The sequence below is a fragment of the Telmatherina bonti genome (genome assembly GCF_933228915.1).
Source record: "Telmatherina bonti genome assembly, chromosome: 18".
Taxonomy (NCBI): Eukaryota; Metazoa; Chordata; class Actinopteri; order Atheriniformes; family Telmatherinidae; genus Telmatherina; species Telmatherina bonti.
The window spans coordinates 29,736,772-29,750,790 of record NC_136616.1 but is presented as its reverse complement, the minus strand read 5'-3'; the positions used below and the strand labels follow the sequence as shown (position 1 = coordinate 29,750,790).

Here is a 14,019-nt window from a genome sequence, read left to right as displayed (position 1 = left end):
TGTGACCAAATCCTCGTGGAAGCTTGTTGTTGCGTGATGCGTGAACGGTGGAAATGCTCAGCCTTTGTGTTTCACCTCTTACTATCTGAGACTGCAGTGATTTACAGTAAAGCGGCTGTGCTGAGAAACACACACAGATAATCTTGCATATTCATAAGGAAAATAAGCTCTAAAGACTGGAATGAATTAATTGCATGTTGTCCGACTGCCAAGTCCAAACACACAACACACACTTTGTTTTCTCCCACAGAAATGCTGAATACAATGTTTCTGTGTCACACACCAACAGGCAGTACACAAACACACACACCGTTTCTTCTTCTCAGTTCACCTCCCACATAACTGCAGAACTATAACAGTGAAATGACTGAGTGGCTGCGAGGATCAGCTGCTGGAGTTCATGACTCGGCTTAGTGGAGAGAAAGATGAGAGACTACAACAGAGCAGTGAGAAGGAGAGGAAGAGGGAAAAGCGAAGGAAAGGCGTAAATGTGAACATGAAGAAAAGAGTCGGATATGAAGGAAACCGATGGAATAGAAATGGGAGTAGGAGAAGGAGAGGTGAAAACATGGACGGGGGCGCAAGAAAATGTGGAGAATTAGAGCAGAATAGTGTTAAAAACATGTTGCAGGTAAAGAAAAGGATGAAAGATCACTTAAAAAGAAAAAAGTGGACAAACTAACAAAAAGCACACAATGGAATTTAAAAGAGGGAAAAAGAAAACGAGGAGGAAGTGGGAGTCAAGATGAAGTTTTTAAAAAATGGAGAGCGGAGAGTGGAAAAGGTTTGTGGTGGTAACAACCCTCCCCACCTTTAAGACTAGGCTGAAGACTTATCTTTTTGATAAGTCCTATAGCTAGGGATGGTTAGCATCCCTTAGTTATGCTGCTATAGGTTTAGACTGCTGAGGGACATTTCCTGATACACTGAGCTTCTTTCTTTTTCTCTTTATCTCTTTCTTTTACTCCCCCCCCCCCCCCCCCCCCCCCCCATAGCAGTGTTGCACCATTAACATGTATGTCTCCTGTCTCAGCAGGTCTCCCTGGCCGGGAGTAGCAGTTCCTGTTGTCTGTTGTCTTTCTGTCCTCTTCCCCCCACACAGCAGAGGCAGATGGCTGCCTGTCCTGAGCCGGGTTCTGCCGGAGGTTTCCTTCCTGTTAAAAGGGAGTTTTTTCCTTCCCACTGTTGCCAGTGTGCTTGCTCAGGATGGGAGATTGAGTTGGACTCAACTCAATCTGTTGGTTTCCTTATATAGGCTATTATGAATTGGCCTTCATTATGTTTTCCCCTCTGTCTGTAAAGCGTCTTGAGATGGCATTGCCGTGATTTGACGCTATATAAATAAAGTTAAATAAAGTTGAATTAACAGCAGTAGAAAGACAACAAAAAGCGTCTAACAGAGAATAGGATCCACAACATGTGGAGGATCTGAGTGAGGAGGTGCAGGACAAGTAAGGAAGGCAAAAGTCATAATGGAAGAGGAATAAGCAGATGAAAAACTCATATTATCATCAATATCGATATCTATACCTCTCGTCCCTTAAATGAAAATCATGATGTCACATTACAATTTGTATTGCAAGGGTAATATGGAATCTAAATAAAACTAAAGGATATCAATACTTAAAAAAACACTTTTAAAACAATAATGAATTATACTGATCAAAAATTAAACAGAAATAAGGTTAAAAAAAACTTTAAAATGATAAAATAATGAAACTACAGATTAATCTAAGTCCTCTTTAATAAATGGAAAATAAAAAATATATAATTTGCATTAGTAATATGAGGACTATATTAAAAAGTACTTTGCAGTAACCTGCATTAAATCAGTATAATATCAGAACAAAACAGCAGCAGCTTCATCATGACTTCCTGACACGTGATTGGTTACGGTAAAGAGAAGGAATGCACTGTTGCTGGGCTTCAATTTATTGTTTGAAACTCTCAGCTGTACATAAAAATGATCTGTTTTGCATTAGCAGAGTGGTATCTCAATACTTATAAAAGTATCAAATCTGATATTTTGACTGGCTGATATCAAGTATCAACTCCAGCATATTGATACGCCCATCAATATAATCAATTTAGGAAGTCCAAGTCTGAAACAGACAGCATAAAAGTGGACCCAAATCAACCCATCACCATAGATTCTCTTCTGTTCTTATTTGTCTGAAAAGAATCCGTCTGCTTTGATGGGTAATAAAAAAGTCACAGAGGATGGAACAAAGTCTCACCATAATGTTTCTACGGGATCAGGATATCTTTTCTACCAACATGCTTCTCCTCTTTTATTTTCATGTACTGCCATATGGACAGTAACACCACCAGCAGAAGACCTGGTTCTGGTCTGGTTGAGTCTTGAAGAGACACGTGACATGGTGTGAGAGGGTTTCTAAGACTGGGAATAGCTCTGAAAACAAGGGAAAGGAGAAGAGAAGAAACAAGGAAAGGATGATAAATGAGGAATAGACGACACGGGAGGAAGCAGAGTTCCATCCCCTCCTTCTTTTTTGTTCTAAATTTTTTTCCCCTTGTGTTCACATCCTCTCCTCTTTCTTGTTTCATAACCGACACAATATCACGCTTGGTTGCTTCATTCATCATTGATACAATTCCCCTTCTCCTTCAGTTTCTCTTCTCGCTTACGCAACAACGCAAGTATCTTACGTACACCGCACACACGCAAAACAAATTTCACCTCCACACATCCTCTCACGCCATCACTCAAATGCTGTTTTTGAGGAAACACTTGATTGATACAGTGATGACTCCCATACACATGCCTGAAACGTCCAACGGCAAGCTGCAATAAGAATAAATACTGCACTCTTGAATTTTTTATGCAGCATAAATATAACACCCTGCAGACAAACCGCTGTCTGTGTCATTCTCTTGATGTACTGTCGAGCGCTGCCAATTGTTGCTTCATCAAAAATTCAATAACCCGTGCTGTAACTGTGACTGTCACAAAGAGACGGCGAAACGGGAACAGAGGGCAGAGAAGAAAGGCAAAAAGGGGGATAAAATGAGGAAATAAACACAGAGAATGGAGAAAAAAAGAGAATGTCTGTGAAAAAAAGAGGTCTTGCATCACATAGTTACAGATGCAGGAGACAAGAAGCTGAAGAGGAAGAGTAAAAAAAAATAACTATCCCACAACATCAATAACAAGAAAAAATTTTATAATCAGAGGTCGGAGCTAGAGGGGTGCCACGAGCCACCTCTTACTGGACAACACCCAGGTTTGACCTCACAGAAATGCATTACCAGTATTACCACTTCAACTGAAACACTAACTGACCCAACAAACTTACACACAAAGGACACATATATACACTGTCTGATCAGGCCAGTTTGACACACAATGGGAACAATATTATACACAAATATTATAAACAAACTACAACATGAATTTAACTAATTAGTGTAGTGTTAGAGGTAACTATTAAGAAAGTAATCTAAGCAGTCTAAAATTTCCAAATAATGCAAAAGCAACTAACAAAAACTAAAATCAAAGACAAAAAACCTAAACCCTTCCTACACTTCCCTTCTAAACAAATGGCTGAGCCCAATTAGGCCACAGTCTGATTTAAGGAACTCCAGTGCAGCTTTTCTTTGGCAGGCTGGGCAACTCCAACACAGGAACTGGTAACTCAAAAGGAAAATATATTAATTGAAAGCAAACCAAATTAACAAGGTGACCATGTAAGTTAACTTAATGTGTGCACCCAGTCAGTTAACCCCACGTTTCAATTCAGTTAATGAAAACATGAAATCTGAAAAATGAAAGTAAACATTGAAAAATGTGTGTATAACTGATAAAACAAGAAAGTTACCAGACCTTTACTGCTGTGGCAGCTCATGCTGCTGTCACAAAGCTAAATATAACTAGTGGAGGAATATAACCTGTAATCAGGCTTATTTGGTATAGAAAGATGTAAAAATGACTTTTTCGTGAAGAGCAAAGACACAGTTTAGGCTGAGACAAACCTTAGCCCTGATGTTAGCAGCCCAGACATCTCCCAGTGTGGAGATGGCCAAGTCATTGTGGTCAGACACAAGGATCCAGTCTACCACCACAGTAAGACATATCCCAGTGTGGAGATGGCCAAGTCATTGTGGTCAGACACAAGGATCCAGTCTACCACCACAGTAAGACATATCCCAGTTTGGAGATGGCCAAGTCATTGTGGTCAGACACAAGGATCCAGTCTACCACCACAGTAAGACATATCCCAGTTTGGAGATGGCCAAGTCATTGTGGTCAGACACAAGGATCCAGTCTACCACCACAGTAAGACATATCCCAGTGTGGAGATGGCCACATCATTGTGGTCAGACACAAGGATCCAGTCTACCACCACAGTAAGACATATCCCAGTGTGGAGATGGCCAAGTCATTGTGGTCAGACACAAGGATCCAGTCTACCACCACAGTAAGACATATCCCAGTTTGGAGATGGCCAAGTCATTGTGGTCAGACACAAGGATCCAGTCTACCACCACAGTAAGACATATCCCAGTGTGGAGATGGCCAAGTCATTGTGGTCAGACACAAGGATCCAGTCTACCACCACAGTAAGACATATCCCAGTTTGGAGATGGCCACATCATTGTGGTCAGACACAAGGATCCAGTCTACCACGACAGTAAGACATATCCCAGTGTGGAGATGGCCAAGTCATTGTGGTCAGACACAAGGATCCAGTCTACCACCACAGTAAGACATATCCCAGTTTGGAGATGGCCACATCATTGTGGTCAGACACAAGGATCCAGTCTACCACGACAGTAAGACATATCCCAGTGTGGAGATGGCCAAGTCATTGTGGTCAGACACAAGGATCCAGTCTACCACCACAGTAAGACATCTCCCAGTTTGGAGATGGCCAAGTCATTGTGGTCAGACACAAGGATCCAGTCTACCACCACAGTAAGACATATCCCAGTGTGGAGATGGCCAAGTCATTGTGGTCAGACACAAGGATCCAGTCTACCACCACAGTAAGACATATCCCAGTTTGGAGATGGCCACATCATTGTGGTCAGACACAAGGATCCAGTCTACCACGACAGTAAGACATATCCCAGTGTGGAGATGGCCAAGTCATTGTGGTCAGACACAAGGATCCAGTCTACCACCACAGTAAGACATATCCCAGTTTGGAGATGGCCAAGTCATTGTGGTCAGACACAAGGATCCAGTCTACCACCACAGTAAGACATATCCCAGTGTGGAGATGGCCACATCATTGTGGTCAGACACAAGGATCCAGTCTACCACCACAGTAAGACATCTCCCAGTTTGGAGATGGCCAAATCATTGTGGTCAGACACAAGGATCCAGTCTACCACCACAGTAAGACATATCCCAGTTTGGAGATGGCCAAGTCATTGTGGTCAGACACAAGGATCCAGTCTACCACCACAGTAAGACATATCCCAGTGTGGAGATGGCCAAGTCATTGTGGTCAGACACAAGGATCCAGTCTACCACCACAGTAAGACATCTCCCAGTTTGGAGATGGCCAAATCATTGTGGTCAGACACAAGGATCCAGTCTACCACCACAGTAAGACATATCCCAGTGTGGAGATGGCCAAGTCATTGTGGTCAGACACAAGGATCCAGTCTACCACCACAGTAAGACATCTCCCAGTTTGGAGATGGCCAAGTCATTGTGGTCAGACACAAGGATCCAGTCTACCACCACAGTAAGACATATCCCAGTTTGGAGATGGCCAAGTCATTGTGGTCAGACACAAGGATCCAGTCTACCACCACAGTAAGACATCTCCCAGTTTGGAGATGGCCAAGTCATTGTGGTCAGACACAAGGATCCAGTCTACCACCACAGTAAGACATCTCCCAGTTTGGAGATGGCCAAGTCATTGTGGTCAGACACAAGGATCCAGTCTACCACCACAGTAAGACATATCCCAGTTTGGAGATGGCCAAGTCATTGTGGTCAGACACAAGGATCCAGTCTACCACCACAGTAAGACATCTCCCAGTTTGGAGATGGCCAAGTCATTGTGGTCAGACACAAGGATCCAGTCTACCACCACAGTAAGACATATCCCAGTGTGGAGATGGCCAAATCATTGTGGTCAGACACAAGGATCCAGTCTACCACCACAGTAAGACATATCCCAGTTTGGAGATGGCCAAATCATTGTGGTCAGACACAAGGATCCAGTCTACCACCACAGTAAGACATATCCCAGTTTGGAGATGGCCAAGTCATTGTGGTCAGACACAAGGATCCAGTCTACCACCACAGTAAGACATCTCCCAGTTTGGAGATGGCCAAATCATTGTGGTCAGACACAAGGATCCAGTCTACCACCACAGTAAGACATATCCCAGTGTGGAGATGGCCAAGTCATTGTGGTCAGACACAAGGATCCAGTCTACCACCACAGTAAGACATCTCCCAGTTTGGAGATGGCCAAGTCATTGTGGTCAGACACAAGGATCCAGTCTACCACCACAGTAAGACATATCCCAGTTTGGAGATGGCCAAGTCATTGTGGTCAGACACAAGGATCCAGTCTACCACCACAGTAAGACATCTCCCAGTTTGGAGATGGCCAAGTCATTGTGGTCAGACACAAGGATCCAGTCTACCACCACAGTAAGACATCTCCCAGTTTGGAGATGGCCAAGTCATTGTGGTCAGACACAAGGATCCAGTCTACCACCACAGTAAGACATATCCCAGTTTGGAGATGGCCAAGTCATTGTGGTCAGACACAAGGATCCAGTCTACCACCACAGTAAGACATCTCCCAGTTTGGAGATGGCCAAGTCATTGTGGTCAGACACAAGGATCCAGTCTACCACCACAGTAAGACATATCCCAGTGTGGAGATGGCCAAATCATTGTGGTCAGACACAAGGATCCAGTCTACCACCACAGTAAGACATATCCCAGTTTGGAGATGGCCAAATCATTGTGGTCAGACACAAGGATCCAGTCTACCACCACAGTAAGACATATCCCAGTTTGGAGATGGCCAAGTCATTGTGGTCAGACACAAGGATCCAGTCTACCACCACAGTAAGACAGCATTTCTAGGGCAAAGAAACCACTTATCACCCTACTTCCATACCAACCATTTCAGCTTGGTGATCCAAATGATTAGCGTAAAGATCTCGTGTCTGTGTAATGTGCCACCCTCTATCCAGCTTCACCACTTCTTATGATTATCTTTCTAAACTAAGACCTTACCCATAAACCATTTACTAAAAATCACAGGGGATGAAAATGGATGTGCAAATTCTCATAGTAGGGAGATTATTGTGGTTGCAAACAGTGGCCCACACCCTAGGTTCATGAGGTTTTCACCACACACAGGCTGTCACAATTAGATTTGCTCGTATAGAAAAAGGAGGGGAAAAAAACATAATACATTTACTGAACCACATCAAACTCTGTTGTTCAGAGACACACTGGCAGCCACATGGACAGGAGTTTCTACGCTTAATGGAATCACAGGAAATAGAAGAATTGTTGAAAAAGCACTTCTTCAACTCAGTACAAGCAGCTGACTGGTGCATTTTTTATGAAAACAACGTACAGTATGTAGCAGGAAAATTCACTTTCTACAATGACTCCAACAAAGAGACAAAAACATGCAGCGGAAAGAGGCTCCTTGTATGCAAACAAGAGTGCAAAGTTGGAAAAATGAGGAGTCAAAACAATTTCCAATACAAATATAATAGGCCAATGTTACTGTGTGTTTGTGTGTGTGTGTGTTAGGTAGCACCAATGTGTGTACTAATTTACTTTGCATATGAAAAAGCTTCAGTAGAAAAGTCATTCTTATTTGCTGATGTTGATAAAGAATCATGAGTGTTAAATTTGTACATTTCCAGCCATGGCTGTAAAGATGGCCGTCTTCACTTTCAAGCTCAATTATTGCCAAAGAATTTATCGGGAAGAACAGATGCAAAAGGGTTTCTGGTTGATCAAAGGAGGCTGTTGGGCTCATATTGGTCAAACAAAAAGTTTGAAGTTCTTCTGTCGTTCAGCAGGACACCACAAAAGTCCCACCTGAAATCTCATCTCTGGACATACAGAAACTTTAACCCTTTCAGGCCCAACCCATGGAAATGTGATGAGAAAAGTCTTTTTTTTTTTTTTTTTTTTTAATTTGCCCTTTAACATAATGTAACAAACAATGTAAAAATGGTGTTTTAGGGATATTTACTATGTGTATTTCTATGTGTTATGCCAAAGTTATTAAAGTGTAATTTTCTGCTTTCTGGTATCTTTTTGACCACAGAAGATAAGTATCAGATTGTGTTCAGAAAAATTTTGAGCAGTTTTTACCATAAAGTAATGCAACATGTCTCAGAAACTGTATGTCTCATATGTGTCACTGTTGGACTAAACAGGCAGGGGTCCCTGCTTTAGTGTTGGATGGAGGGTTAGAGGCTTGGCTGTATGGAGCTCCTGAGCTTCAACGTGTTTAATGACTTGATGTGCTTCGTGGCATTTGCTGCAGACTTGGACTAATTAAACACAACGAACAACACAACACAAAGCAAACACAAGGTGAATTATAAATACTAAACAATGTGATATTTCTGCTAAAGAAAGCAAAAAGAGATTAAAATTTACGGTGTAACAGATGAAGTTTTAACAATGAAACATAGTTCTTCACTTATGTTAGATTGGTTTGGTGGGTTTTTTTCTGCAGCCATTTTGTCTTTTTGTCTCCTTTCAGGTTATTTGAGACTCTTCAGTCTCTCTTTTGGTCCATATTTGGGCTGATAAACCTGTACGTCACCAACGTGAAGGCTCGCCACGAGTTCACAGAGTTTGTTGGGGCGACCATGTTCGGAACGTACAACGTCATCTCGCTGGTGGTTCTGCTCAACATGCTGATCGCCATGATGAACAACTCCTACCAACTCATCGCTGTGAGTTAAAGCAGGAGACAGAGCTGAACTTATTAAAGAGTCCTGATTTCAACTTGTCTAATGCAAAAAATTTAACATATCTATTGTGTTTTTATTGTGCAAATTAATAACTTCTTTTGAAACTGTGCTAAACTATTTTTATTTATTTATGGGGTTTTTTTTGGTGATATTCAAGTAAATATCACAAACACATTGTTCAGTCAGAATTTTCAGATTATCCAAATAACAAAATAAAAGAAGAAATATTTCAGAAAACACAGAAAGCAAAACAGCATCAGGATACAAACAAACTTTCTAAACCTCGGTAAAGAAAACCTAAACAGCAAAAAAAAAAAAAAAAAAAACATGACATATGATCATATTTGATGGGGAGGATCCTTTCTTAACTCGCTGGCATCTGACATCTTTAGACATGTTTTGCACTTTTGTTGTTTCTGAATATGAAAAGCCGATTTGGCCCGTTGTGCATGAAGAAACTCCTCCTTCGGCCTCACTTCTAACCAGCAAATCTAAACACTGATCCAGCATAAACCTGTAAGCATTTGACAAAGTGGGGAAAGAGCATTGTCAGCAATCCCACCACACTTCTTGCAGAATTGCAGTTTTCGCTTTGCTTTCACCAGATGTTTGTCTGACAAGCATTTCCTGGTATGGCTGTGCCTCAGTGTGTTTGTGTTTGCACCCACGAGTCATTCCACATGACAAAGAAAATAAACACACACTGCCCTTTAAAGGTCTGGAAGAGTTACTTTGACACACATTTGCTTGATAAATTACTGAAATGATGAAGAATTTATGCAATAAATGGGAATCAATGACTCATGGAAATATGTATGCTATAAAGGAAATATGTCATTAGTCGGCATTTTAAAGTGTTTCCATCACAATAGCCTGACGTAAACCGATGCACCAGCCGTCACGTATGGATCATGTTTGCTCCTCCACATCACAGCAATGACTGTCAATGAAACGGAGAAACTTGCCAGCTGTTGCAGGATCTGGTAGAGTGACGAGTCTCCGTCTTGTCCTGCAGGATCATGCCGACATTGAGTGGAAATTCGCCCGCACCAAGCTGTGGATGAGCTACTTCGATGAGGGCGGCACGCTGCCGCCCCCATTCAACATCATCCCCAGCCCCAAGTCCGTGTGGTACCTGCTCATGTGGCTCCACAACAAGCTGTGCAGGAGAGGCCAACCGCCCGGGGAGGCGTCGCACAAGTGTGAAAACCTCAGAGAGTTCACTGTAAGTGGGACAAGATGGCGGAGACTTACAGGACAGTGTGATGGTTTATACTGATGTATCTTTTAGAGGACTTCTGCTTTTTTTAATCTCACAGGTTCAGTTTAAGGCTCTTATACTCCTTTTTACCTTTTTATCTGATTAGAATTACCTTTGTTTTCTCTCCTCATGTTACTCTCTGTCCGTTACCCTTTGGGGGTTCTCTAAGAGCAGACGCAACCAGAGAGGAATTATAGTTGGAGCCTTGTTCCTTTAATATCAGAATAATGATGCAGAGGATGTTATTTTCATGTCACTCAGCGGAAAATGAACTGACAGGAAGGATCGGATATATTCATGTCCAGCCTCGCTTGTTGTTTCCTTTGTCTTGATTGTTTGTGTCAGCTGCGATGCGCTTTCTGCTCTTCAGTCGCAGCAAGGAATGAGATGTGGTTTCTGTTTGTTCGGGGAAATCTGAAGGTGAACCTGGACTTGATGGCTTGTGACACAACAACATGCAGCTGCCAGCATCGGAGCTGGAACTGTGCTGCTTCTTCTACCAGAGCAGCAGCTGCAGACGACACCCGGAAATGTTTTATCTAGTCATCTGGGAGCTAATAAGCTGCTGCGGTCATGTTCTGGGATCAAACATATAAAGAAAATAAGTTTCAGAAAGATTTAGCGCTCATCACCACTTTGCCATCCGCTTCTTTTCCTGCTTGAAGGAAAACTGCTGTGTTTGGTGTTTTATTCCCAGGTTTCTTAAAAAGGTGATTGTATCATCCCGGTTGCTATTCTTCCTCTCAGGCAAGTTATAATAAGGCAGAAACTGTTCCCAGGTGACTGGTAAAACAGTTAGAAACCACCAGTACAAAGAAAGAAAGCCCATTTGTTGGAGAAATAAATGTTGATAGGAAGGATATTGATGACGTGAGGATGAGGATTAATATACTGGCTAAAGTTAGGAGACTATCATTGCTATAGAGTGTGGCCACATGATGCCCAGTGCTCTGAAGCCTACACACACCTGGTTTAACACACCCCCAGGGGAACAGGCAGATTAATGCAACTCTCCACATCATTAGGCAACAAAATCTTGTATAAAGGAGGAGGGGGAGCGGGGAAAAGGGGGGAGGTAGCAAATCTTTATGACCGTCAAAATGTTGCCATGCAAGTAATTGTTGGCTCAAGACTTCAGCACGGTTTTCACCTGATATTTACTTTTTTTCCTCGTCCCTCTCTCATCCGAAGCAAGGGGAAAAAAAAGAAAGGAGATCCTTAATAAGCTAGCATTGGTACTGCAGAAGGATTTAAGCTCCGTATCGCTGTGCGCCCATTTGCATATCAACTTCTGGCTTCCCTTCACACACACAGCCTGTTACTACCCCTCTTGGCAGCTCAGACGCATCTCAGCACTAACTAAACTCCAACAACGCCCCCCCTCCCTCCCTCCACCATGCCACTACTGTACTTTCATATGTGAAGCCCCCACTTCACCTCCCCTAGCGCCAAAGTGACTGTTTAGAGAAGCATAAACGAAGGCAAATGGCTAAAATATATTTAAATACTCGTTAAATTATGCTTGTCCTCGTAGTGGCTTGTTTGTTCTGCTAATCTTGATTAATTACAGACTAACTTTGCAGGTTTAACCTATGTTGTGGCGTTTTATGTTTTAATAACTGAGGCTGAGATGGTTTGTGTCTGAAACAGATTTGAACGGGCAGCACATCCATGAGAAAGTCATGCTGGTTAGCAGAGCAGCAGTCGTAGGTGGAAAAGCCAAGCTGCAGGACGTAATGAAGAAGCAAAGAGACACGTGCAATTTAGTGTTGGAGAAGAAATAAATTAAAAACAACAAGCATGAACCTCCTGAGCAGTTGCAGTAATGTGTTGCTGTGTGTGTGTATTGTAACACGTTTCTAATCCCCCAGAAAGCAGCAGGTACTGCAAAGCCAATCAGAGTCCATTGATTGGCGAAGTTGCTGCATTTTTTTGGGCAAATATTAGCAGCTGTTTAAATGTGAATATTGTTTCCGTGGTGTTTCTCCATTAGGTAATTCAGTATCTGGGGTTTCTGGCAGGTTTCCAGTGTAAAATAGGTGCAGAAGAATCTGTTGGTGCTGACTGACAAATTTACTGGTAATGATGTTATGAAGAGCCGGATAAAATCTGGTTTTATCATCACCTCAGAGTGACTGGGCTCCATGTGAGAGCCGATTAAAGAGCGCCTTAAAGGTGAGGGGATAGAGCAGCGAAGCCATTTCACAGAAATACAAGCGCACGTCACGTGGACGGCCATCAGCTGGGAGTCTGAAAGCACAGAAGGAACATCGGCTGATAAACACGTCCTGATAAACACATTTAACAGTCCAGTCATCTGGAGAGAGACTGGGAGCCAGCAGCGCACAGTGATAAGGCTTTTTCACAGTTTCTCACACACACACACACATACACACACAGTGCAGCTGGCATGTTCACCTCAGCTGAAGTCAGCTGAGTTATATAAGCCAACCAGCCCACATAGGTTCACAGAGCCACACAGCTCTGCAGAGATCTGATCAAGGGAATGAGCAAGCTTGTGCGTGTACAAGTGTGTGTGTGTGTGTGTGTGTGTGTGTGTGTGTGTGTGTGTGTGTGTGTGTGTGTGTGTGTGTGTGTGTGCATCTATGAGTGTGTGTCTGCGTGTGTGTGTGCGATTAGAGAGTGAGCAGAATAACAGCATGAGATATTCAAATGTATGATTGCTCTGAAGAGAGAGAAAGATTATTTTGAGGACGATGTGGTGAGGATTGTTGCAGCGTTGTGTGTGTGTGTGTGTGTGTGTGTGTGTGTGTGTGTGTGTGTGTGTGTGTGTGTGTGTGTGTGTGTGTGTGTGTGTGTGTGTGTGTGTGTGTGTGTTGATAGAAATGTGCATTGTGAAAGCTGAGAGACAGAGAGGAAGACCAGAGTGTGAAAAATGAATGTTAAAAGAGAATGCAGAGAGACAGATAAGTAGGAGAAGATATGGAGATGACGATGGCGGACGTTCCAGCTTGCCTCTTTTATTTTGATTCAGAAGGACACGGCCCGGTTCGAGTCCTGGTCTCTGGTCCTTTCTTGCACCTGAACACGACACTGACAAGCCGCCGGGTTTTGAGGAATGACGCTGACAAGTAGAACTACACATATGCTCAAATATAATAAGAGATGCTAAGTGATGAGCCTTCAGGCGAGATCGATGACTCCCAACCTCTGTCTCAGACAGTCCGATCAATGCTTGTTATTAGTCTTTAAAAAACACGAATAAAGGTCAGTGTTATAATCTTTACCAACGATTTGTCTTGTATTTGAGCCAAATGAGAAATAAGAGGTAATAATGTGGGATAAGGCAGCATGATTTTTGTGATGTTTAGTTTACTAGAACATTCCAGGTTCCCGTACTGTAGAATGTGGAATACAATAGAAACTGTGTCCAAAACCCAAACTAAATACATTTTCATTGTATTCAAACCAATAACGCATTCTAGCACCTTAACTTTTCTAACATCTATTGCAACAACAGTATCCGCCATGACTCAAAAAGCCTCAACAACACAGATGATACTACGTCATGCCATACTTCATGGAGTGCAGCCTGGACAGGTGCCAGTCCATCGCAGTGCCAACGTTTAAAGGGACCATTTTAAATAGGATCGCATCCAGTTTTGCACAAATGGTGAAGTTGTTTACTGCCTGTAAGGCTCTGCTCCAAACATCCTCGTCTACTTTGTCTCCCAGCTCCTCCACACAGCTCACTCCACTGTTCACATTATACATCTCCATGTTCAATATGTGCTGGTTGTAGCATCCCCGATTAACAAGATAGTCTCTAAAACGGATGGTTCACA

At 42.6% G+C, this 14,019-nt stretch overlaps 1 protein-coding gene across 1 annotated transcript in view; it reads left to right on the top strand.

Moving 5' to 3' along the window:
- The window catches only part of trpc5a (transient receptor potential cation channel, subfamily C, member 5a), a gene marked incomplete at both ends in the record, with an annotated part of 112,325 nt that overhangs the window by 85,892 nt on the left and 12,414 nt on the right, over positions 1–14,019 (top strand). The window contains 2 exons of the mRNA XM_079257986.1: positions 8,739–8,934; positions 9,968–10,177. Of these exons, the coding sequence (XP_079114112.1) occupies positions 8,739–8,934; positions 9,968–10,177 (406 nt within the window). The remainder of the gene's footprint in view (positions 1–8,738; positions 8,935–9,967; positions 10,178–14,019) is intronic.